The sequence below is a fragment of the Chiloscyllium punctatum genome, chromosome 11 (assembly GCF_047496795.1).
Source record: "Chiloscyllium punctatum isolate Juve2018m chromosome 11, sChiPun1.3, whole genome shotgun sequence".
In the NCBI taxonomy this organism is placed as follows: Eukaryota; Metazoa; Chordata; class Chondrichthyes; order Orectolobiformes; family Hemiscylliidae; genus Chiloscyllium; species Chiloscyllium punctatum.
In genome coordinates this window covers 10,230,726-10,257,719 of record NC_092749.1, presented here as the reverse complement: position 1 = coordinate 10,257,719, position 26,994 = coordinate 10,230,726, and the positions used below count along the sequence as shown (strand labels likewise).

At 43.5% G+C, this 26,994-nt stretch overlaps 1 protein-coding gene across 2 annotated transcripts; it reads right to left on the bottom strand.

Moving 5' to 3' along the window:
• On the bottom strand, positions 1–26,994 carry mtrf1l (mitochondrial translational release factor 1-like). 2 transcript variants are annotated; one of them, XM_072580286.1, is made up of 9 exons: positions 26,948–26,994; positions 23,987–24,526; positions 18,747–18,826; positions 17,753–17,936; positions 15,085–15,248; positions 14,058–14,175; positions 13,574–13,710; positions 6,287–6,556; positions 1–3,832 (listed from the first exon to the last, which is right to left on the bottom strand). In XM_072580286.1, the coding sequence occupies exons 2-8, from the start codon at positions 24,429–24,431 to the stop codon at positions 6,326–6,328; spliced, it is 1,359 nt and encodes a 452-aa protein (XP_072436387.1). In that variant the 5' UTR covers positions 24,432–24,526; positions 26,948–26,994; the 3' UTR covers positions 1–3,832; positions 6,287–6,325. The 2 variants fall into 2 exon arrangements, with proteins under 2 accessions (XP_072436387.1, XP_072436386.1); XM_072580285.1 differs by lacking the exon at positions 1–3,832 and having other exon boundaries at positions 5,992–6,556.

Sequence of the window (26,994 nt, the reverse complement as noted above, 5' to 3'; positions counted from 1 at the left end):
ACAACCCTGGTGTCACACTTGGCCACTTGGTGACATATCTATGTCATCGCTGAGACAGCAAGAAAGTGAGGACTGAAGATGCTTGAGATCAGAGTCAAAAGTGTGGCGCTGGAAAAGCATATCAGGTCAGCAGCATCTGAGGAGCAGGAGAATCGACGTTTCAGGCATAAGGCTAATTGACTCCATTGCTGCTGAAATCCACATGTCTGTTACCACGGATAATAATAGTATAGTTAGGGAGTGTGTTCCAGGATTTTAACGCAGAAGCAGCAATACATTTCCAGGTCAGGATGGTGACTTATTTGGAGCATTATGTGGTTCTCCCATGCATCTCCTGTTGGATTCTATTCATTAATTTCCCTCAATAATCTACACTTGTTCTAAATTAAACAGACATTAGAATCAAAATTCTTAACTTTGTTTTCAATTCTCTCCATGACCTCATCTTTCTGTATCTCTGTCATGTCCTCCAACCTATAATTGTCTGAGATCTCTGTGTTTCTCTCGTTGTAGCCTCTTTACCTTTTGAATTGTTCTACTATTGGCAACTATGCTTTCAATTGCCCCAAATGGGTCTCCAAGATCTGGAATTTCCAAAATCTCCCTAATTCTTGAGCTACATTCCTTTCTTTAATGTATTTCTAGGAATGAGGAACATCCCATTGAACATATACTGGTGGATGGTCCCCTAGCCCAGCAACAGGCAACTCCCAGTAACATTTTTCTGTCTGAGTTTCCCGCTCACAGGAACGTCAGTACATTTTCACTTACCCACTCATTGTGATATCACAATTGATCCTCACTTTTGAATGCATTCCTCAAATATCATTTGAAATCCCCTCACATCTGCCCTTTTCTGTAACGTCCTCTGATGTTAGACTATATTTTGCTTGTTCCCTCTAAACTTTCTTCCTCAGATTCAAATCTATTGCCTCATGTGAGTCCCAAAATGTTGTGCATGTCTTCAACTGGGTCAGCCCCATGTTCTGAATTTCCCATTTCAAATTCTTCCACCCTCTCCTCTTTTAAGCCCCTTCGTAAATCCATTCTCTTAGCTTATTTTTAGCTCCATGTCATTTTGTTCTGAATTTTCCTTTGAGATTCCATCAATGCAAAGTTGCTCTTGTAATGAATGGAGCAGATGGTGGACTCTCTTCCATGACTTACTTAACATGAACGTATTGGTCTAAAAGGCATTGCTATTTGATTTTCCATTCCTGCCCTATATTGACTGAGTAACAAAGAAATAAGTTCAGAGCTATTGTGTCTTCGGCTGCAAGCTGCGATTTGGTTGTTTAATACATAAAGCAAACAATCATACCCACTCTGTCTGCCAACACCTCCCAACCCCCGCAACAAACACAGACCACACCAAATAGCTAATTCTCTTATAGGAATTCTGTGCACATTTTGGCAGCCACTTTCCCTAAATCACAACAATAACATGTAAAAGTATTTCATTGGCTGCATTATACCGAGTGAGGAAAGGCACTGGACAAGTGTAAATTCTTCTTTTTCATGACTGAGCAGGCTGTGCTGGCTTTGAGGGTGTGGTAGGAAGGTGGGAGAGTTATGAGAATTATTTTTAATTCTATTGCTAGACAATTACAGCTGATCATTCTTCTTCTTGGCTAATCTCTGATACCTCATTGATTTGAACAGAATACAAAATGGGCAGTTTGCACAGCAGGGCATGTGGTCTTGAAGGTGAAATTCATTCCTGCCCTGCCAGTCTCATCCCGAGATAGCTGCCAAATTTACCTGATGAGGAAGTAAGTTCAAATTCAACCACATTCCACCTCTGAACCTTTAACTCACATAGCTCTTTACCTCTTATCAAGTAGATTAAGATCATTATCTACACTCAAATCCACATAGGTCCAGCAGTCCCTTGGGTTTGTCGATGGTTTCAGTGGGTTCTGGGATAGCTGAAATATTCAATGTCACAACTGTACTGCTACTAATAAATTTGCATACAAGTACATTGTGAAGTTTTGTCTCCTGGTCTCTCCTGATACCTCTCCCATGCACTCATTCTCTCATAGGGGTTGGTTTAGATGAATTGTTGGATGGATGGTTTGTGAAGCAGTGAGATGCCCACAGCATGGGCTCAATTCCTATCACCATGTGAGGTTACCATGAAGGACTCTCCTTCTCAACCTCCCCACTCGCCTGAGGTATGGTGGTCTTCAAGTTAAATCACCACCAGGTGTCCCTCTCAAATGAGACAGCAGCCCTATACTCTGGTATAATTTGAACTCATTGGCCTAATTTGTATTGGTTTTGTATAACATGGGGTATATTCTTTCATCTGAGCTTATCGTAATTGCCATTACGTTATTTGATCATATGGGAATTCTTGCCACTTTTGCCAAAAGATCCATGGGTCAAGAATCAGTATGTTCACTCACATAATGACCCCATGGCAGAAAGTGGAGATGGAGCAGACAAATCCTTGAATTGAGGGACAGATGATGATGGTGTTGTTTGAGCAAGGGTTGAGCAGATCACAGCAATTCTAGGGGTTCCCTCACATCAACCAGTCATCCCAGACTGTAAAATGGCACAGTTAAACTTCAGGCAGGTTATGGTATCCCTGACCTGAGGCACCGAGTCAAATATCTGCTCAGGGATCACCATAATGGTAGGGCACTAGCTCTCAGTCAAAGCGGGATTAACTGTGCGAACCTCCATGGATATCATATCACAGAAGTGCTGCTGTATTAAGAGTGAGATATCTGTCATCTCAGGTGGACGTAAAATATCCCAGACAGAAGAAGGGATTCCTCTCCAATGTTTTGATGAGACTTACCAAACAGATTATCTGATTGTTTATACTGATGTTTTGTGGATTTTTCTGTGTGTACTTTGCCTGTCATGTGTCAGACATTACAGGAGTGACAACACTTTAAAGGTGTTGACTGTTTCAGAGAATTTCAGACATCCTGATACGGTGCAAGGTGCTGCAGAAATCTGTTATGAAGATGTGGGTGTACTGTACCTTTAAGAGAGTTCAAAGCTAGCAGAACTACCTGAAAAAGCACCAAGTCTTCTGAATAAGATATAATGTAACATTTAGTCAAACAACTCAATTAGCTGGTTGCCTGGAGATGACAAAACAAATACAAATTAGGCCAATGAGTTCAAATTATACCCCTAAAAATACCAAACTCCAATCAAGTTTGAATTTAGTATATTGACAATCTTAAAAGCCAGCGACACAATCTGATGCTTTGGAGGTATAAGATCGGGGAAAATTGAACAGTTGGGAGGAGACTGCCAAGTCACTAGCATCTGTGGACTGCCCAGAGAATAGCTCTCTTTAAAGGTACCTTTATCGATCAATAACCTGTGAAGCAGAAATCCCTAAGAAGAAGAACAGAAGACAGAGGAAGACATAACAATAAGATTTGACATCTGGCTGGTTTTGAAAAGTCGAATTTTGGTAAATCTCAATTGGTGGTTTTATCAGACTAGTATTATAGAAGGAAAGGTAAAAGGTGGGTTAGACGAAGGAGTTGTAAATAGTTGTAATTATTCTGTGTTATACTTTAAGAAGTAAAGTTGTTAATTTTTACTTTTAGTTGTTCTTGGCCTCGGGAATTTTCACAGGTTACTGCACGGGATAAATCTTTTCTGTGTTGCTAATTTAAATTATGCAGGAAGGTTAATCCCGTGTCATAACAAATCCAAAAGCTTCCTTCTCTTGATTCCTTTTACTTTCAGAGAAGTTACATTTTGACTCCACTAACTCCACTTCAGGCTGGTATCCACAAAAGTCAGAATGTAGCATAGAAGAAACGTTTCCTTCTGTTGACGTACCACACAAATCCTGTCATAGTACAGAAGAAAGTTGTTAGAACCTTGCATTTGTATACCACCCTTCACCACCACCTCGATATGACACTCAGTGCTTTACAGACAATGTAGAACTTTTGAATTAGTGTACAACATCAGACTTTGCTCTTGACCAATTGTTAAGATATTTTCTTTTGAATTATTCACTAGCATTTACAATCAGTCCCCTGTAACAAGATCATCACAATACAGTTCCATGCTCTCTGCTTCTGATCTGCACATATATGAATTGCTTGCAGGGGATTACTGGACAGTGGGATACAAGGGAAAAACATCCACAGATTTCCCCTCTTCCTTTACATCAATCTAGCATTTTAAAAAAATCATTCATGGGATGTGGGTTTCACTAGCTGGGCCAATATTTATTACCCATCCTTAATTTCCCAGAGGGCAACCAGGAGTCAACCACATTGTTGTGGGTCTGGAATCACACATAGGCCAGACCAGTTAAGGAATGGCAGTTTCCTTCCGTAAATCACATTCGTGAACCATATGAGTTCTTTCCCCCAAATTAGCAATTCTCTGGCATTCTAGTTCCTGGACCAATGCAACCTTAGTATCTAAAATAATCCCAAAACTATTTGCAAAAATAACCCTGAGCTTCCTGTCGCTTGCCACTCGAACACCCCACCGTGTTCCCTGGCCAACATCTCTGTCTCAGACTTGCTGCAGTGCTCCAGCAAAGGTTGGAAGAACAGACTCTTATTTCCCAGTTGGGGCACCGTAGCCTTCAGGACTCGATAACAAGTTCAATAGTTTTCGAGCCTGAACATCTTCTCCCAGCCCCACATACCAGCCGAGTCATTACTTGGGCTGCTACCACAACGAAGCTATCATTAGATAATAATGGTACCCATTTTTAGCTATTCATCCTCCCAGGCTGAGCATTATACATTCTTTCTGCTCAACTGCTGTTCTCTCTCTCTGGGCTCCATCTCCACCTCCTGGGAATGCAAGGTTTGAGTTACAAAGAGTACTGGATAGGCTGGGACTTTTTTCACTGGAGACTAGAAGATTGAGGGGTGACCTTATTGAAGGTTATAAAATCACGAGGGACTTAGATAAGGTGAATAGCATGAGTCTTTTCCCCAGAATAAGTGAGTTCAAAACTAGGGGGCATATTTTTAAGGTGAGGGAAGAAAGATTTAAAAGTGACCCGAGGGGCAACTTTTTCCACACAGAGAGTGGGTCATATGTGGAATGAACTGCCAGAGGAAGTGGTAGATGCAGATACAGTTACAGTATTTAGAAGACATTTGGACAGGTACATGAAATAGGAAAGGTTTGGAGGGATACGGGCCAAACGCAGGCAAGTGGGGCTACTTTACTTTGAGAAACTTGGTCAGTATGAACGAGTTGGACCAAAGGGTCTGCTTTCGTGCTGTATGACTCTATGACTCCTCCCCCCACCTCATCTTCCTCATCTATACCAGCCTTTTCCTTGCTACAATCTGTTTTGAAGAAGGGTCACTGGAACCAAAATGTTAACGGTGATCAGTCTCCACAGATACTGCCAAACCAACTGAGCATCTTCAGCAATTTCTTTTTGTTGTTATCTTAGTATCTGTCAGAAATGGAATCTGGTACTTTCTGGTTTGAACTGCTGCAGTACCCTAATGGAGCTATAGGTAGCGCTCTTTCACTCCTGGCTTGTTTAGATCCTCAAAAATAACTTGCATTTATAAGTGCCTTTAACACAGGACTGCATCCTAAAACAACTCACGAGTGTTACTATGGAAAGACTGATGGGAGCCGAACAAAAATATGAAGCCGGATCAAAGAGAAAGGTTTTAAGGAACACCATAAAAGACGGAAAGAGAGGTTATGATGTTTAGGGAGGGTAATTCAGAGCTTCTGGGCCCAGGTAGCTAAAGGTACAATTGCCAATGATGCAGCGATTAAAACTGGGGTGCAAATAGAGGTTAGAATTGGAGGAATGCAGAGATTCATGAAGGAGATTACAGAGACAGGGAGGGGATGAATCCACAGAAGAATTTGAAAACAAGGATCGGAACTTTAAAAATGAGGCGTTCCCAGATCAGGAACTAATATAAGTCAGTGACACAGGCAGCAGGAATTTCGAGCACAGGTTTATGGAGGTGGTCAGTTAGAGATCAGGCACCAGATCACAAGAATAGTCAACACTGGCAAATATTTATTTATACGTTCATGAGTTGATTACAAGGCTGGATTTATTGCCCATCCCTTATGCTCATTTAGCTGATAGTAATGAAATGCCTCCTTGAACCACTGAAGTCCATAAGGGGAATATACACCCGTAGTGCTGTTAGGTGGGAAGTTCCAGACTTGAATATGGGAAGCTGTCGATTAAAGTGTCCGAATACTCCCGTCCTGAAGTGACAAAGAAATGGCTAAGGGACAAGTTAGTGGAACTCTGTACAGACCTAAATCGAACTGTGAGGGGTACCTTTTCATTGAGAGTTTAAAAAGTGCCCGTTCTGACACCTCACTGATGTCTTTGCTCATTTTGCTGGCTCGATGTACTCTGTTCCAGGAACTCGAGAAGGGATTCACTGTCTGCCAGACTCTTCAGATCTTCAACCATCTCATCCAAGAGCTCCTCACCCATCATGAAAGTCCTCAAGTCATGAAATGACTTGCCAGTCCGATGATCGGTAATCCTATCTTGAGGGAAATTGTACGTCCGGATTTTTTCCGACCTTCCCTTGGTCCCAATCTGGAGAAAGAATTGGAGAAGTTGGCAGATCACTCGTAACTTAAGACAGGCTGAACTTATGCCATTTCCCTGGGGAGCCTAGAATAAAGGAGCCCCAAGTTTTAATGTGCAGCTAAGCCATTCAGGAAGGATCTCAAGAGTGCTTCTTCCTCGCACACAGCTCAGTGGAAATCTGGAACTCTCTCCCTACATGACCCTACTGAGGTTCTGGGTCAATCGAACATTTCACAATTGAGTGACAGAAATTGTTAACAGAGAGATCAGGGAATACAAAACTAAGACGGATAGTTGATGTTAAGATGCAGAATGGCTATGATTTAATTGAATGGAGGTGAAACAGACTGGAGACACTGAATGGCCTCATTCTATTTCAAAATGTACCAATGCAAACATCTCATCACAAACGAACTGAGGGTACTCAGTAGGCTTTAGACCCTTACTCCAGTGTTGAACACACATAGGGGCAAATGCCATTCAGCCCCTTCAACCTATGCTGCCATTCAATCAGATCATGATTGAGTTCCACTTTACTCAGATCTCTTGATACTCCAACCTAATCAATATCCTCACAACCTTTCCTGCTCAACTGAAAACAGTCCTGGTATCTCAGGGCTCCAGACAGAACTGTACTCTCACATCCCAGATAACTCCTGGGAGTGCCTGATTACATTAATACTATTTCTACAATAGGGTAAGTAAAACTGCAAATTGTCTATGTTAGTTTTTACTTGGAAATCTTACTTAAATTCCACAGCATCACTATAAAAGGCTCTTTGATAAGGGATTTACAGATATTTATACTTTAACAAGATTATCAGCTGTGGTTCGTCTCTAAGTCACAAGGTGAGGAATTCTCAATTCAGCACTTGAGCACAGACACCCACACTGAGTGAGGGCTGCACTGTCTAATACAACATCTTTCATAAGACCATAAAATAAAAGAGCAGATGGAGGCCATCCAGCCTGTTCTGCCATTCAATAAAATCACGGCTAATCTCTTTATCCTCAATTCCATTTTTCTTCCTTATCCCAATAACCCTCAGTTCCCTGTTTGGAAGAAGACTCACTCAACGCAGAATGTTAACTCTGATTTATCTCCACAGATGCTGCCAGACCTGCTGCATTTTTAAAGCAATTTCTGTTACTGTTTCTGATTTACAGCACCCACAGTTCTTTCGGATTTTCCTCAATTCCGTTCCTAATTAAAAATCTGTCTGTCTCAGCTTTAAGTAGCCTTAGCCTCAACATGTCCCAGTCTCAACAGCCCTCTGTAGTAAAGAATTCCACAGATTCAATACCCCTTGACAGAATAAATTTATCTTCATCACTGTCTTAAATATTAGTTACAGAGGTCAACAGAACAGAAAAAGGCCTGGACGTCCTCCAATGCTGTTATTTCTCCTCAGATAAGGGACCCAAAACTGTTCATCGTACTTCAGGTATGATCTGGCTAAAGCCTTGTGTAGTTATAACAAACCTCCTTATTTTTATGATCCATTTCCTTTGAAATAAAGTTCAACATTCCATTTGTTTTATAATGACCCACTGAGTTTAATACTAGCCTTTTGATGATTCTTGGACAAGAACTCACAAATCCCTCTGCTCCACAGCTTTCTGCGGCCTTTCTCCTTGCAAATAATATGTTAAAGGGAGAACCATAGAATCCCTGAGGGTTGATGTAGATCATTCAGCCGATCAAGTCCGCACCAACCTTTCAAAGAGCATCCCATCCAGATCTATACTCCTATCCCATCCCTGTAACTCTGCATTTCCCACGGCCAATCCACATATCCTGCACAACTTTGGACTGTGGCAGGAAACTAGAGCACCTGGAGGAAACCCACACAGAGGTGGAGACAATGTGCAAACTCCACACAGACATTTGCTCAAGGCTGGAATTGAACGCAGGCACTGAGAAACAGCAATGCTAACCACTGAACCAATGTACTCAATCTGCCCCTCCCTACTAGTGTCATTGAGTCAAAGAGCTGAACAGCCTGGAAAGATACCAACTCGTCCATGCCGACCAGATATCCTAAATTAATCTAGTCCCATTTCTCTCTAAATGCTTCCTATTCATTTATCCATCTGGATGCCTTTTAAATGTTGTGATTGTAGAAGCCTCCGCCACTTCCTCTGGCAACTCATTCCATATGCACACGACCCTCTGCATGAAAAGGTTACCCCTTAGGTCCCTTTTTAAAGCTTTCTCCTCTTGCCTTAAATCCATGCTCTCATGTTTTGGATTCCGCTACCCTGGGGAAAAGACCTTGGCAATTCACCCTATCTATGTCCCTCATGATTTTATAGCCATTTGGATACAGAGTTGGCTCAAAAGGTAAAAGATAGAGGGCAGTGGTGGAGGGTTGTGTTTCAGACTAGCTGCCTGTGACCAGTGAAGTGCCACAACGTTCGGTGCTGGGTCCACTGCTTTTTGTCATTTATATAAATGATTTGGATGTGAGCATTAGAGATATAGTTAGTAAGTTTACAGATGACACCAAAACTGTGAGGTGCTGCATTTTGGGAAAGCAAATCTTAGCAGGACTTATACACCTAATGGTAAGGTACTCAGGAGTGTTGCTGAACAAAAAGAGACCTTGGAGTGCAGGTTCATAGTTCCTTGAAAAAAGCATCACAGATAGATAGGATAGTGAAGGCGGTGTTCGGTATGCTTTCCTTTATTGGTCAGAGTATTGAATACAGGAGTTGGGAGGACATGTTGCGGCTGTACAGTACATTGGTTAGGCCACAGTTGGAATATTGTGAGCAGTTCTGGTGTCCTTGTTATTAGAAGGGATTTTATGAAACTTGAAAGGGTTCAGAAAAGATCTACAAGGATGCTGTCAGGGTTGGAGGATTTGAGCTATAGGGAGAGGTTGAATAGGCTGGGGCTGTTTTCCCTGGAGTGTGGGAAGCTGAGGGGTGACCTCAGAGGTTTATAAAATCATGAGGGGCATGGATAGGGTAAATGGACAAGTTCCTTTCCCTGGGGTAGGGGAATCCAGAACTAGAGAACATAGGTTTAGAGTGAGAGGGGAAAGATGTAAAAGAGAACTAAGGGGCAACTTTTTTACGCAGTGGGTGGTATGTGTATGGAACGTACTGCCAGAGGTAGCGGAGGAGGCTGGTACAATTGCAACATTTAAAAGGCATCTGGCTGGGTATATGAATAGGAAGGGTTTGGAGGGATATGGGCCGGGTGCTGGCAGGCGGGACTAGATTGGTTTGGGATATCTGATCGGCATGGACGGGTTGGACCGAAGGGTCTGTTTCCATGCTGTACATCTCTGACTCTATAAGGTCACCCTTCAGCCTCCGACGCTCAAGGGAAAGTAGCCCCAGTCTATTCAGCATTTTGGATATTACCTTTCTTCAGGATTGGTCCAGTCCTGAAAAAGGGTTATACCCAAAACATTGACTTTTTCAACTCCTAATGCTGCCTGGCTTGCTGTGTTCTTCCAGCCTCCTGTTTGTATAGTTTGGATTTCAGCATTTGCAGGTTTTTTTTTGTCTCCAGCCTATTCAGCCTCTCCCTACAGCTTATACCCTAAAACCCTGGCAACATCTTTGTAAAGCTTTTCTGAACTCTAAAGTTTCACAACACCCTTCCTATAGGAGGGAGATGAGAATTGAACACAGTACTCCAAAAGTGGCCTAACCAATGTCCTGTACAGCCGCAACATGACCTTCCAATTCCTGTACTCAATACTGTGACCAATAAAGGCAAGCATACCAAATGCCTTCTTCACTATCCTATCTACTTGCGACCCCACTTTCAAGAAACTATGAACGTGTCGTCTAAGGTCTCTTTGTTCAGCAACACTCCCCAGAACCTTACCAGCATGGGAATGACTGCAGTTTTAGTTTGAATAAGGAAAGTGACATCAGTACTTTGCGAATAGTTATCTCTCAGTCAACATCACTAATTCAGTAGGACTGACGGCAAACACAGTCTTAATGTTTCAAGTCAATGACCTTTCAATGGAATTGGAAGGCTTCAGGGATGAATAGTCTAAGAAATTCAGAGCCAGAAGAGCAAACATAACAGATCAGTTTGCCATAATGCTGGTTAAACGACAAAAGAAGGTGATAATGAGAAAGCCATTAATGCCACAAAACAAAGAAATAAATTAGATTAGATTCCCTACAGCGTGGAAACAGGCCCTTCGGCCCAACCAGTTCACACCGACCCTCCGAAGAGTAATCCACCCAGACCCATTTCCCTCTGACTTGTGCACATAACACTATGGGCAATTTAGCATGGCCAGTTCACCTGGCCTACACATCTTTGTGACTGTGGGGGGAAACCGAAGCACCCAGAGGAAACCCACACAGACACAGGGAGAATGTGCAAACGCCACATGGACAGTCACCTGAGGCTGGAATTGAACCTGGGACCCTGGTGCTGTGAGGCAGCAGTGCTAACCACTGAGCCACTGTGCTGCCCCAAATTGTTAAAGAAACATAGCAGGTCTGGCAGCATCAATGGAAAGAGAAACAGAATTAACATCTCGAGTCCAGTGCGACTCTTTTTCAGAACTGGTTGTGTAGTAATAGGAATATGGGTCTTAGGAGTAGGAGCAAGCTATACAGTAAGAAAAACAGTAATTGCTGGAAAAACTCAAAACTTGTTCTGATTTCCAGCATGTGCAGGTTATTCAATCCTTTGAGCCTGCTCTGTCATTTAATAATACCATGGTGATCAGATTGTGTTCTTTAACCCAACTTTCCTGTCTGCCCTATAACACTTAACACTCTTGCCTATCAAGGGTCTCTCCCAACTCAACCTTGAATGAATTCAATGACCAGCCTCCACTGCTTGCTGAGGGAGTGGATTCCGCAGATGACTAACCCTCTGAGAAAGAACTGGGAAAGTTGTCTTCAGACTGTTAATCCAGAGACCCAGGTAATGGTGTAGGGACCTGTGTTTGAATCCCACCATGGCAGATGGTGGAATTTGAATTCAATATAAATTTGTAATTATGTGTTCAAATGATGACCAGGCATCCAGTAAAAACCCACCTGGCTCACTAATGTCTTTCAGGGAAGGAAACTGCCATCCTTACCTGGTCCGGCCTACATATGACTCCAGACTCGCAGCAATGTGAATTCGTTCTGAGGAAGGGTTAACTCGGATTTCTCTCCACAGGCGCTGCCAGATGTGCTGAGCTTTTCCAACAACTTCTGTTTCTCGCAGAAATGTGATTGACTTTTAATTGTGGTCTAGCCAGTGATGCCTTCATTCCATGAAAGAATTTTTTTAAAAAGTTCAGAGAGGGTTCACTAGGCTGATACCAGGTATAAAAGGGGCCATCTTACAAGGAGAGCTTGAATAGATCAGACCTGCACTCATCAGAGTATAGAAGAATGAGAGGCAGCCTTATTAATACATACACAATTACAAGGGGACTTTGCAGGGCAGATGTGGAAAGGCTGATTCCATAAGACATAGGAGCAGAAATCAGGCCATTCACCCCATTGAGCCTGCTCTGCCGTTCAATCATGGCTGATAAGTTTTTCAACCCCATTTTTCCGCTTTCTCCCTGTAACCCTTGATCCCCTTTACAATCAAGAACTTGTCTATCTCAGTCTTAAATATACTCATTGACCTGGCCTCCACAGCCTTCTGTGGCAGTGAATTCGACAGATTCACCACTCTCTGGCTGAAGAAGTTTCTCCTTATCTCTGTTCTAAATGGTCTTCCCTTTATTCGACGGCTGTGCCCTTGGGTCCCAGTCTCTTCCACCAACAGAAACATCTTCCCAACATCCACTCTGTCCAGGCCATTCAGTATTCTGTAAGTTTCAATTAGATCCCCCTTCATCCTTCTGAACTCCATTGAGTACAGACTCAGAGTCCTCAAACATTCCTCATATGTTAAGTTGTTCAGTCCTGGGCCCATTCTTATGGATCTCCTCTGAACAAGCTCCAGGGCCAGTACATCCTTCCAGTGATATGGGACCCAAAACTGCACACAATACTCCAAATGTGGCCAGACTAGAGCCTTATAGAGCCTCAGAAGCACATCCCTGCTTTTAGTTTCAAGTCCTCTTGAAATAAATGCCATCATTGCATTGGCCTTCCTAACTACTGACTCACGATGGCTCAGTGGTTAGCACTGCTGCCTCACAGCGCCAGGGACTCGGTTTCAATTCCCACTTTGGGCGACTGTCTGAGTGGAGTTTGCACATTCTCCCCGGGTCTGCATGGGTTTCATCCGGTTTCCTCCCACGATCCAAAAATATGCAGGTCAGGTGAATTGGCCATACTAAATTTCCCATAATGTTAGTTGCATTAGTCAGGGGTAAAGATGGTAGGGGAATGGGTCTGGGTGGGTTACTCTCGGAGGGTTGGTGGGCCGAAGGGTCTGTTTCCACACTGAAGGGAATCTAATCTAATCAACCTACGAGTTTACCTTGAGAGAAACCTGGACTTGAACTCCCAAGTCTCTTTGCACTTCTGAATTTTCTGCCCATTTAGAAAATAGTCTATGCCTCTATTCTTCTGACCAAAGTGTGACCAAACCTCACACTTTCCCACATTGTACGCCAACTGTCGCTTCTTTGCCCACTCTCCTAACCCGTGCAAATCCTTCTGCAGCCTCCCCACCTACTCAATACTAACTGTCCCTCTACCATTCTTTGTATCGTCTGCAAACTTAGTAAGAATGGCCTCAGTTCCTTCATCTATATCGTTAACGTATAAAGTGAAACATTATGGTCCCAACACGGAGCCTTGCGGAACACCACTTGTCACCAGCTGTACACGAGGCAAAAACACTGGACAGGGAGCCAAATGAACAGGGGAATATCCCAGTGGAGTGATTCCTGCATGAAGCCAGGATCGGACCTCCCTGTGATTCCTCCCAAAGTCAAATAGCCCAACAGTCACCCTGGCAGACTGGCACCCTTTAAGCTGACTGCTGTGGAAATGGAACGAGTTGCATGAGTCTGGAGACTCAGCAGGAGCATGGGGAAAACCAAGAGGGAGTTGAAAGCAAGGCCACAGAGGTACCTGAATCTTTCGAGCATAATGTCTCTTGTTAGTTTGCTCCTCCAGCTTCATGCTGTACAGTTTCGCTCGCAGCATCTGCATCGCCTTTTCTCGATTTTTCAGCTGGGACCTTTCCTGCTGGCACTCAGCTGCCACACCTGCCAAGGGGCAGAATGAACCAGTATCAGAACGAATGCAACTGCATTTCAGGATCCCAAAGTAGCCAATTAAATACATTTAATTAATATAATTATCATCATAATGCAGGAAGCATGACAGACAAATAATACTAGAAATTGTTCCAATGAATCCCCATCAATGTTCCCAACTCAGTGACTGTACTCACTGAGGATACGTAATGCTCCTCCTTCACCAACCAACTGAGAAAAGGATGCAATTATTACTTTTTCATCTCAGCGTCACAGTCAGAATCCTCCAGTAACTGCAAATGAAACCCACGGTATTACAGATGCACACTTGGGTGAGAGCAAGGGACTGCTGTTACCTGTTGGGATGTGCAGGATGCGAACTGCACTGTCTGTCGTGTTCACATGCTGACCACCAGCTCCACTTGCCCGTTTTGTCTCTATCCGCAGATCCTTGGGGTTGATGGTCATGTCAATCTGATAACAAGATTATTGATTAATCAGATGAGTGAAGACATAGATCATACCCATTATTCTATCTAATTACTACGTGTCCAGCAAATATCCACAGTCTCTCTAATTCCAGCCTCTTACACAACCCCAACATCCTCAATCCCTTCATTGGAGGCTTTGCCCTCCAGATTTCCAAGCTCCAATAGATTCACCACAACACTCTGTCCCTCTCTCTCTCTCCTCCTTTTAAACTGAAATCTCTCTCTTGGTAAGGTGATACAACTTGGTGGCTAATTCCACATCAGAGAATATTAAGAGTCAAAGACATTGTGTGGGGATGAAGCCACGTATAGGAGACAATGGATAGTTACTACCAGTTCATGTTTTGTAAAACTTTTTCTGATACATCCAGATTTTTCTATGAACTGAAGCAGGTTAGATTTGCACTAGCTCAGTAAAATAACCACTGTAAACTGGAAAGCATATTCCAGATTTACACTGTGTTTTGGAGCACAGTATGGAGGGAACTTTAATCTGTACCTAACCCCACAATATCCCCGTCTTGGGAGTGTTTGATGCGGACAGTGTCAAAGGAGCTTTGTTCTGAATCTGACAGAGCTGTACCTGTCCTGGGAGAGTTTGGTGAGGACAGTCTTAAGGGAGCTCTACTCTGTATATAACCTCATAGTATAACTGTCCTGTATGGGTTTAATAGGGACAGTGTCAAGCAAGCTTGAAATACAAGAGAGAGAGAGAGAGAGAGAGACAGACAGAAAGAGGGAGATTGTAATCGTGGATGTGCTTTCAGCTCCCTAAGTTTTACAACTCCTCCACTAAAGCACTCTACCTCCCTCTTCTCCTTTAAGACAAACCTTTGGGCAGCTGTCAATTTAGTCAGGAATTGGTACAAATTGCTGAGAAGATTGTGAATACCTCAGTGGGCTGTGGTAGGATGGCGACGGTCATTGTGCTGGTGTGAGTCCTGCCTTGTTTTTCAGTTTTGGGAATCCGCTGGACTCTATGCACTCCCCCCTCGTACTTCATGTGTTTGTAAGTCTCCGGGCCACTCACACTAGCTGCAGCATGACGCAGACCCCCTGTGAAATAAAAGACCAACTGTTAATACTAGCTTACAGGAACAGTAAAACAATCAGACCATAACTGCAGACCAAGGCCATTTAGAGTCATAGAGTTATACGGCATGGAAACAGACCTATAAGTCCAACTCGTTCATGCCGATCAGAAATCCTAACCTAATCTTGTCCGATTTGCCAGCACTTGGCCCATATCCCTCTAAACTCTTTCTATTCATGTACCCATCCAGATGCCTTCTAAAACATTGTAATTGTCCTCACCTCCACCACTTCATCTGGAAGCTCATTCTATACACGCACCATCCTCTGCATGAAAATGTTGCCCCTTAAGTCTCTTTTAAATTTTCCCCCTCTCTCCCTAAACCTATGTCCTCCAGTTCTGGTGTCCCCCACTCCAGGGAAATGACCTTGTCTGTTTATCCTATCTATGCCCCTCACGATTTCACCCATCAAGTCTGCTCTGCCATACATTTAGATTATCTGATAATCCCCAACTCCAGTTTCCTATCTTATCCCCCATAACTCTTGATTCCTTCACTGATTAAAAATATATCTCAGACCCAAGTATACTAAATGACCTCACCGACTGGAGCCCTTTGCAGTAAAGAAGTCCACAGATTCACTCTCCTCTGAGAGAAGAAATTCCTCCTCCTCTATGACTCTTGTCTTAAAGGAACACCTTTAGCACTAGCTTACAGAAAAAGGACAGTCATAGAGATGTACAGCACAGAAACAGACCCTTCGGTCCAACCCGTCCATGCCAACCAGATATCCCAACCCAATCTAGTCCCACCTGCCAGCACCCAGCCCATAACCCTCCAAACCCTTCCTATTCATATGCCCATCCAAATGCCTCTTAAATGTACCAGCCTCCACCACTTCCGCTGGCAGCTCATTCCATACCCAACTTGGAACTTGTTATTTTTGTCTATAAATCCCTCCATGGCCTATCCCTTCTCATTTTGCAACTTCCACCAGCCCTCAATCCTGCAAGATCACTGCACTCCCCCAATTCTGGCCTCTTGAGCATCCCCCAATTTTCATCACTCCCCCCCTCATCTGTCTCACCCCATCTCTGGAACTCCCTCCCTAAATCACTATTATTTCTCTCTGCTAGCAAATCCACCTCTGAGCTCAAATTTCTGGTCACCTAGTCTGATAGATCATTATGGGACTCCGTGACAAATCCTACTCCTGCATGATGCCTTCAGATAGAACATAGAACAGTACAGCACAGAACAGGCCCTTCAGCCCACGATGTTGTGCCAACCACTGATCCTCAAGTTCTGTGACCATATGCATGTCCAGCAGTCTCTTAAATGTCCCCAATGACTTTGCTTCCACAGCTGCTGCTGGCAACGCATTCCATGCTCTCACAACTCTCTGTGTAAAGAACCCGCCTCTGACATCCCCTCTATACTTTCCTCCAACCAGCTTAAAACTATGACCCCTCATGTTAGCCATTTCTGCCCTGGGAAATAGTCTCTGGCTATCGGCTCTATCTATGCCTCTCATTATCTTGTATACCACGATTAGATCCCCTCTCCTCCTCCTTTTCTCCAATGAAAAAAGTCCGAGCTCAGTCAACCTCTCTTCATAAGATAAGCCCTCCAGTCCAGGCAGCATCCTGGTAAACCTCCTCTGAACCCTCTCCAAAGCATCCACATCTTTCCTATAATAGGGTGACCAGAACTGGACGCAGTATTCCAAGTGTGGTCTAACTAAAGTTTTATTGAGCTGCAACAAGATCTCACGACTCTTAAACTCAATCCCCCTGTTAATGAAAGCCAAAACACCATATGCTTTCTTAACAACCCTGTCCACTTGGGTGGCCATTTTAAGTGATCTATGTACCTACACACCAAGATCCCTCTGTTCCTCCACACTGCCAAGATCTTATATTACATTAAGGGCTACATATATGCAAGTATGAAAGCAAAAACCCACAAATGCAGAAAATATGCATAAAAACAGAAAGTATTCGGAATACACAGCAGGTCTGGCAGCATCTATAGAGACAGGGTTAATGTTTGAGGACTTTGCTTAAGTCTCAAGACTCAAAAGATTCACTCCATTTCTCTCTCCACAAATACTGCCAGACCTGTTTCCTCCAGCACCTTTTGTTTTTATGATATAAATGAAAATTCTTGTTCTTCTAACATATTCTTCAGTCGTAATCAGAGTGATTAAAATGGAGAATTTGCAGCAAACCAAAATGAAGGAGGACAGGGATTTCAGAAAGCGCTGCAGCTGAAGAGATCACGGAGTCAGGAAGTATCATATCTCTCTATCTCTGTCATGTCTTTCAGTTCTAAAAGCTTCTGAGGTCTCTGTGCTCCGTCAGCAAGGCCATGCAGAGAATGTAAGGCTCTGCTGTCTTTTAATACGTCCTGGATGTAAGCATTTCTGGTTACACCAGTACTTATTGCCCATCCTTAGTTACCCTCGGCAAGATGGTGTTGAGCCGCCTTCTTGAACTGTACGGAATACGAAACTACAGTGCATACCAATATCGCTGTGGCAGTAATCCAGAACCTCAAACTGCCAGTTTTTGTAGGAGGCGTAATTCTGGTACATTTCGAACATCTCAGCAGTAAACAACATGGCCTCCTGTCCCCCGACTCCCGCAGTCACCTCCAGAATCAGATCATTATCGTCTGCTTCTTCAGTGGGGATCAGGAGTGAAATTATCTGAAACAAAAACGTTTTTTTTTTGGAGGGGGAGGGGGGATGTGGAGCAGAGCAGAAGCGAAAGAAAAGCAAAGTTTCAACAAAGTGTGAAAACTTAATTGACTGGCTGCTGATGGCCAGGTCTGCAAGTCAAAACACTTTCCCCATCGTAACCTTTGGACCCAAATCCTTCTCTATCATTGTGAGGATAAGGACTCTCTTTAGGGTCCTCCTCCCCTAAAGGACCCTAAACACAGTACCAACCTTATTCTTCTCTTACTCAGCATATAAGCTTCACCATGCTGGCAGCATTTCTGGCACTGGGGCAGAAAACCACACAGAGTGATCCCAATCTATTCCTCCAGGGCGCAATGGTTGACAAGGACTCCCATGTTTGAACTAGTCTGTCCACAGTCTCACAACGAGACATCCTGCATTTCATTTACAGAATATGTGGATTGAATACCTGGAACACGCTCTTGTGTGACTGCACAGAGAGCAGTATTTCTCAGGCCACGGGGTCTGTGATCTGGTGCTAATTTCTGACACCAAACCTATCTCTTTCAACAAGACGTGAGTTTGTGAATTCCTTCTGCTCCACCACCAACACCATCCACTTCCAACTATATGACATAGCTCCACCTCCTCCCTCAGCTCAGCTCCATGGCACAAAACCTCCTCCTCTTCTTTGAATCATCTGTTGCCTTTCCTGTCTTATCCCGAGAATCTATGAGATGGAGAAGTGGCAGGTTTGACAAACTAAATGTTCTTTTCCCATTCCCTGATTCTCATTTATCCACTAATCTGACACATTCCCGGTCAGGTTATTACCTTGGACTTTAGAAGCTGGATGGTTTCCAGACATGAACTCTCTTCATTTTCAGCAAGCCTCTTCAAATCGATATCTTCATCTGTAAGAAAGATTCTGCACATCATTTTCCTGTCTCAGACATCACTGAGAGTTAAAAAACATAGTGATAGTTCTTCAAACTTTGGGAGAAGATTTGTAGCTCAGGTGCTCGTTGTTGTGGTTCTGTTCGCCGAGCTGGGAATTTGTGTTGCAGACGTTTCGTCCCCTGTCTAGGTGACATCCTCAGTGCTTGGGAGCCTCCTGTGAAATGCTTCTGTGTTGTTTCCTCCGGCATTTATAATGGCAAACCACTATAAATGCCGGAGGAAACAACACAGAAGCGCTTCACAGGAGGCCCCCAAGCACTGAGGATGTCACCTAGACAGGGGACGAAACGTCTGCAACACAAACTCCCAGCTCGGCGAACACAATCACAACATAATGATAGTTCAACAAGAGCTCACCGTGATCGACCACATTGGACAGGGGCAGCAGCTGTTTATGCAACATGAACTAAATGGGAGCAAGTGGATAGTTCACTAGGGCTGTATGAAAATGAGTCACGAGATTGGGAAAACTCAAGGTGGTTGTTCATGCAGAACCTCCATGCTTAACAATATCTAACTGTGTTTTAAACAACCTCATCAGCTATGTCACTCCCCATGCTATAAGATTTACCATGGTGAGTGGTAATCTTGTCCCTGCATCAGTAGGTCATCAGTTTAATCCCATTTGAGAGACTTGAGTAAATACTTCAGGGCAACACTCCCAGTGCAGTAATGAGATAGCGCCAATCTGTAGGAGATAGATGCCGTGTCTTTGGTTGGGATATTATACCAAGACCTTTTCTACCCTCCCTGGTGAACGTAAAAGACAGACTGGTGCTATTCTGAGGAGCAGAGGAGTTTTTCATCCACCCAGTGTCCTGCTGTCCAATATTTATTCCTCAACTGGCAACATAAAGGCAGGGGGAGAAAGTGGCATAGTGGTAATGAGTCCAGAGATCCAGACAAATGCCATGGGAAACTGGGTTGAAATCCGAGCATGGCAGCTGGTGAGATTTGAATTTGATAAATCCAGAATTAATCATTAGTCTAAGGACGACCATACCACCATTGTCAACAGTTGCTTAAAAAAATATTCTCTGGCTCCCAATACCCTTTTGGAAAGGAAATCGGTCATCCTGACCGGGTCTGGCCAACACATGACGCCAGACCCACAGCAATGTGGGTGACGCTTAACCGTCCACTGAAATTATCCTCCAAAGCCCTTCAAAGGCAACAAATGCTGGCCTTGCCAGTGACACACACATTTAATACAAGAATAAACAATTAGAATTGCTAAGGTAAAAACAATGACTGCAGATGCTGAAAACCAAATACTGGATTAGTGGTGCTGGAAGTGCACAGCAGTTCAGGCAGCATCCAACGAGCAGCGAAATCGACGTTTCGGGCAAAAGCCCTTCATCAGGAATAAAGAATTTGCTAGTCATTATTATCTGGGGAGGTGATGGCCTAGTGGTGTTATCGTTAGTCTATTAATCCAGAAACTCAGCTCATATTCTGGGGACCTGGATTTGAATCCCACCATCAGAGATGGTGGAATTTGAATTAAATAATAATCTGAAATTAAGTGTCTACTGATGACCATGAGACAATCGTTGATTGTCAGAAAAAACCCGTCTGGTTCAATAATGTCCTTCAGGGAAGCAAATCCACCTTCCTTCCTTAACTGGTCTGGCCTATATGTGACTCCAGAACCACAGCAATGTGGTTGACTCTCAACTGCCCTTTGAATTGGCCTAACAAGCCACTCAGTTCAAAGGCAACGAGGGACGGACAATAAATGCTGGCCAGCCAGGGGCACTCATGTCTCACACATGAATAAAAAGTTTCATTTAGCTGATTGCTGGAGCTTTCTCTGTACAAATTGGCTGATGTATTTCCAAACTTACAGCACTTTGAAAGAGCTCGTTTGGCCATAAAACTTTCTTTTTGTAAACATGAAAGCAATTATATAAATACAAGCCTATCTTTCACAAACGGCGATCACAGAACACAGCAGCCAGTCACAGATCTCTCCCTGGTGTTAGTCATAGAGTCATAGAGATGTACAGCACGGAAACATACCCTTCGGTCCGACTTGTCCATGCCACCAGATATCCCAACCCAATCTAGTCCTACCTGCCAGCACCCAGCCCATATCCCTCCAAACCCTTCCTATTCATATACCCATCCAGATGCCTTTTAAATGTTGTCATTGTACCAGCCTCCACCACTCCCTCTGGCAGCTCATTCCAGACATGTGCCACCCTCTGCATGAAAAGTTTGCCTCTCAGGTTTCTTTTATATCCTTCCCCTCTCACCCTAAATCTATGCCCTCTAGTTCTGGACTCCCAACCCCAGGGACCTTGTCTATTTATTCTATCCATGCCCCTCATGATTTTATAAACCTCTATAATGTCATCCCTCAGTCTCCGATGCTCCAGTGAAAACAGCCCCAGCTATTCAACCTTTCCCTACAACTCAAATCCTCCAACCCTGGCAACATCCTTGTAAATCTTTGCTGAACCCTTTGAAGTTTCACAACATCTTTCCGATAGGAAGGAGACCAAAATTGCATGCAATATTCCAACAGTGGTCTAACCAATGTCCTGTACAGCCGCAACATGACCTCCCAACTCCTGTACTCAATACCCTGTCTTTTAAATGAAAGCATACCAAACACCTTCTTCACTATCCTATCTACATGTGACTCTACTCTCAAGGAGCTATGAACCTGCACTCCAAGGTCTCTTTGTTCAGCAAAACTCCATAGGACCTTACCATTTAATGTATAAGTCCTGCTAAGATTTGCTTTCCCAAAATCCAGCATCTTGCATTTATCTGAATTAAACTCCATCTGCCACTTCTCAGCCCATTGGCCCATCTGGTCCAGATCCTGTTGTAATCTGAGGTAACCCTCTTTCCTGTCCACTGCACCTCCAATTTTGGTGTCATTTGCAAATTTACTAACTGTACTTCTTATGTTCACATCTAAATAATTTATATAAATGACAAAAAGTAGAGGACCCAGCACCGATCCTTGTGGCACTCCACTGGTCACAGGCCTCCAGTCTGAAAAACAACCTTCCACCACCACTCTCTGTATTCTATCTTTGAGCCAGTTCTGTATCCAAATGGCTAGTCCTGCCTGTATTCCGTGAAATCTAACCTTGCTAACCAGTCTGCCATGGGGAATCTTGTCGAATGCCTTACTGAAGCCCATATAGATCAGGTCTACCGTTCTGCCCTCATCAATCCTCTTTGTCACTTCTTCAAAAAACTCAATCAAGTTTGTGAGACATGATTTCCCACGCATAAACCCATGTTGACTATTCCTAATCAGTCCTCGCCTTTCTAAGTACATGTACATCCTGTTCCTCAGGATTCCCTCCAATAACTTGCCCACCACCGATGTCAGGCTCACCGGTTTATAGTTCCCTGGCTTGTCCTTACCACCTTTCTTAAACAATGGTACCACGTTAGCCAACCTCCAGTCTTATGGCATCTCACCTGTGACTATCGATGATATAAATATCTCAGTAAGAGGCCTAACAATCACTTCCCTAGCTTCCCACAGAGTTCTAGAGTACACTTGATCAGGTCCTGGGAATTATTCCACCTTTATCCGTTTCAAGACATCCTGCACTTTCTCTTCCATAATATGGACATTTTTCACAATGGCACCATCCATTTTCCTACATTCTATATCTTCTATGTCCTTTTCCACAGTAAATACTGATGCAAAATACTCGTTTACTATCTCCCTCATCTCCTGCGGCTCCACACTAAGGCCTCCTTGCTGATCTTTGGGGGCCCTATTCTGTCCCTAGTTACCTTTTGTCCTTAACCCCTTGGAGTCTCCTTAACTCTATTTGCCAAAGCTATCTCATGTCCCCATTTTGCCCTCCTGATTTGTCTGTTAAGTATACTCCTACTGCCTTTATATTCTTCTAAGAATTCACTTGATCTATCCTGTCTATACCTTACATATGCTTCCTTCTTTTTCTTAACCAAAACCTCAATTTCTTTGGTCATCCAGCATTCCCTATACCTACCAGCCTTTCCTTTCACTGTAACAGGAATACGCTTCCTCTGGACTCTCGTTATCTCATTCCTGAAAGCTTCCCATTTTCCAGCCGTCCCTTTACCTGAGAACATCTGCGCCCAATCAGCTTTTGAAAGTTCTTGCCTAATACTGTCAAAATTGTCTTGCTCCAATTTAGAATTTCAACTTTTAGATCTGGTCTATCCTTTTCCATCACTATTTTAAATCTAATAGAATTATGGTCACTGGCCCCAAAGTGCTCCCCCACTGACACCTCAGTCACCTGCCCTTCCTTATTTCCCAAGAGTAGGTCAAGTTTTGCACATTCTCTAGTAGGTACATCCACATACTGAATCAGAAAAAAATTCTTGTACACACTTAACAAATTCCTCTCCATCTAATCTCTTAACCCTATGGCAGTCCTAGTCGATGTTTGGAAAGTTAAAATCCCCTACCATAGCCACCCTATTATTCTTACAGATAACAGAGATCTCCTTACAAATTTGTTTCTTAATTTCCCTCTGACTATTAGGGGGGGATATAATACAATCCCAATAAGGTGATCATCCCTTTCTTATTTCTCAGTTCCACCCAAATAACTTTCTTGGATGTATCTCTGGGACTATCCTCCCTCAGTACAGCTGTAATGCTATCCCTTATCAAAAACGCCACTCCCCCTCTTGCCTCTCTTTCTGTCTTTCCTGTAGCATTTGTATCCTCGAACATTAAGTTGCCAGTCCTGTCCATCCCTGAGCCATGTTTCTGTAATTGCTATGGTATCCCAGTCCAATGTTCCTAATCTTGCCCTGAGTTCATCTGCCTTCCCTGTTAGGCCTCTTCCATTGAAATAAATGCAATTTAATTTATCAGTCATACCTTATTCTCTGCTTTGTCCGTGCCTGCCCTGACTGTTTGACTCGCCTTTGTTCTCAACTGTACCAATCTCAGATTGAAATCTTTCCTCACTATCTCCCTGGGTCCCACCTTACTCGTTAAATCCTCCTGATACTTGCAGTCAACTGGGAGACTCTGCCAGAGATATGGGGCAAGAGCAGAAATTGTTCTAGAAGCATTATACATAACTTCACAAGTAATACAATCCTGGAAACAAAGCGAATCAAGTCTTACCCACCTTTCAGCAGTGCCTCAATGTCCTGCAGCTCCTGCATTTTGAGCTTCAGTTGCTGAAGTTCCATTATCACCGGTGCCAACTCAGTCACTCTCCTCTTCAGCAGCTTTGTCCTTTCCCCCTCCACCTCTCTGGTGGATGTCTGTGTGGAATTAAGTCTCTGCACAGACTCCGTGTACTCCTGTTCCAGCTTCCTCAAGTAGGCCTGCAGCGAGCTCTGCGCAAAAAGTGTTTCCACCATCTCCGCGCTGGCCACGTAGGTACGTACATGCTTTGGTATGCCAGCAAGGAGGTTGGCAGAGGGAGACCAGCAAAATGCAGGCCTGGCAACTTGCTGGAAACATTTCCTGAGGCACAGGAACCTGGGCTTCACAAGGCAGCTCAGTCTGAGAGTTTGCCTGCCATTGGCTTTCAGAGCGATGGGCAAAGTCCGACTTACAAAAAGCATGTTCCATACGCAATGGCACAGCTGACAAACAATGGTCTTGTTCTATAAACTACCAGGAATATTCCAATCAAGAATAATCGTTTGAGATTTAAAAGCTGCAAAACAAAAAGGGCACACAAACATGGTTTAATCACACAAATAAGTCTAATCCCTTTCACTCACCTCTGCACTCCTGATATGGCACAAGAGACCTGTTCAATGGAAACATACTTGAAGAACATTGAACAACACAAACCAAAGGATGATGCATTAAAATGAGATCACATCTGTTCTCTCAGGTAGAGGGAAAATAACCCACAGCACAACGGAGAAGAGCAAGGGAGTTTTTCCCTGGTGGAGTGAATCAACTACCTTCAGTGAAAGATGATCTGGTCATTTATCTAATTGCTGTTTTCAGGAGCTTACAATATACATTACACTGTAACTTAAAGCAGTGGTTATTCTTCAAACATATTCAAACACTGTCTATGAAGTATTTGTGATTTCCTGAGGCTACAAATATTACAGCAACACAAGTCTTTATCTTCAAAGCAAAAGCCCACAAACAGTAATGAGGCAAATCACAATAACAAATCTTTTGATAGTAAAAGTAATAATAAATATGGGCTCAAGTCTGAATGGGCAAACACCTGACTCATTAAAAATTATAAGACTGGCAATACTCAGTAGGTGAGGATGGGGTAGATAAAACAAACTTGCCCTGGTGGCTCAGTGGGAAAATTTGTACCTAGGCTCTTGTGACATTGTGGTATTGTCATTAGTTCTGGTGCAAGTCTCATCTACCACAGCATTGAGTTCAATATATCCAAGCAGTTGATTTTAAAGAAATTATTTTAGCAGTTTTCATAACTATTAACGTCCTGCAATGCTTTACATCCAATTAAGTATCACTGAATTGAGATCTTGGGTTAGATGGTGGTTTTGTGGTAATGTCACTAGACTGGTAATCAAGACACCCAGCCTAACGCTTCAGGGACAGTGATTCAAAACTTATACCAGCATTTGGTCAAAGCTAAATTTAACTAATGAACCTAGATTAATAACCATGACAACTACAATGGATTGTCAATGCCCTTTACAGAAGGAAATTTGCCATCCTTACTTCGTTTGGCCTACATGTGACTCCTAATGCACAGCATTGTGGTTGACTCTTAACTGCCCTCTGAAATAGCGAAACATACCATTTTGCTCAAAGGGTCTGATAGAATAGGTACATTGGTGAAATGATCAAGGACCCGAGGGCACAGATGTAAGGTAATCGGCAAAAGACTGCAGTCGCAACATGAACTAAAGTTTTTTACTTTTACACAGCACGGGGGTTAGTATCCTGGAATGCACCAGCTGAAAGCATGGTGGAGGCAGGATTGAACGGATGGATTCAAGAAGGAATTGGATCATTTCAAGTGAGTTCATGTCAGTGGCACAATGGCCTCTTTCTGGGCTGGTGTAAGGCAGGAAACAAGGTAGTCAATTTATGCATAGAATAAGCACCCACCGATAGCAGCTCATCGGTCTTTGGATGTTGAGGGATAAATATTCCCCAGGACACCAGGCAGAACTGCTTGGCTTTTTAAAATTCACCAACAATTCTTGGACAGCATATTCTAAATACCAGCACAAATTTCATTTAAAAGGACAACAGCAGCAGATGTAGGGGAACACCTTCTGCAAGTCTCCCTCCAAGCCACTCACCATCCTGACTTTATTTGATTGATTTATTTGTCACATGTATTTTGTTACAAAATACTTTGAAAATTGTACTATACTGTAGTGTTGACACTCTCCAGCACCATCTTAAAACACAGAAAAATAAATCTAAACACTGCAAAGGCAGTAAAATAAAGAAATAAAGTTCAACTTTACAGTCCTTCTTGTTACGTGCCCAGCCATGGGCCTGGCCTGGACAGGTGAAAGTGAGGACTGCAGATGCTGGAGATCAGAGTCAAGATTAGGGTGGTGTGCTGGGAAAACACATCTACATCTCGGATGCTGCCTGACCTGATGTGCTTTTCCAGCACCACTCTAATCTTGACATAGTTTGGCCTCTCCAGGCCTGTCGTCGGGTCAAAATCCTGGAATTCCCTCCCTGAGGGGCACTGTACACAGCACATGGACTGGAGCAATTCAAGAAGGCAGCTCACCACCACCTCCTCCAAGAGCAACTGGGCACAGGAAATAAATGCTGACTCAGCCAGCAGTGCCCAGGTTTTTCGAGTGAAGATAAAATGGTGCTGTAGTATCCTCCAATTCCACCACTCAAGTGGGCTCCAGTTTGGCACTACATCCAAAAAGCAGCACTCGCTCAGGACTGCACAGGATCCTGGATGTGAACTTAGGGCCCTCTGACTCAAGAGGGCAAACAATAACTACTCTGCGGGCCGGAGAAAAAAATCTGCGCTGGGGATATACAAATGCACATGGTCCACCTCCTTACACAATGGTAGGGCATGCAATGTCCTGCATTGGAGTTACTAGCTCAATGCAGAGGTGCCCAGCCTCTCCCAGGCAGCACCTACCTGACCACACTCCACAAAACCTGGGCCGGCTGCTTCCTACTCAGGGT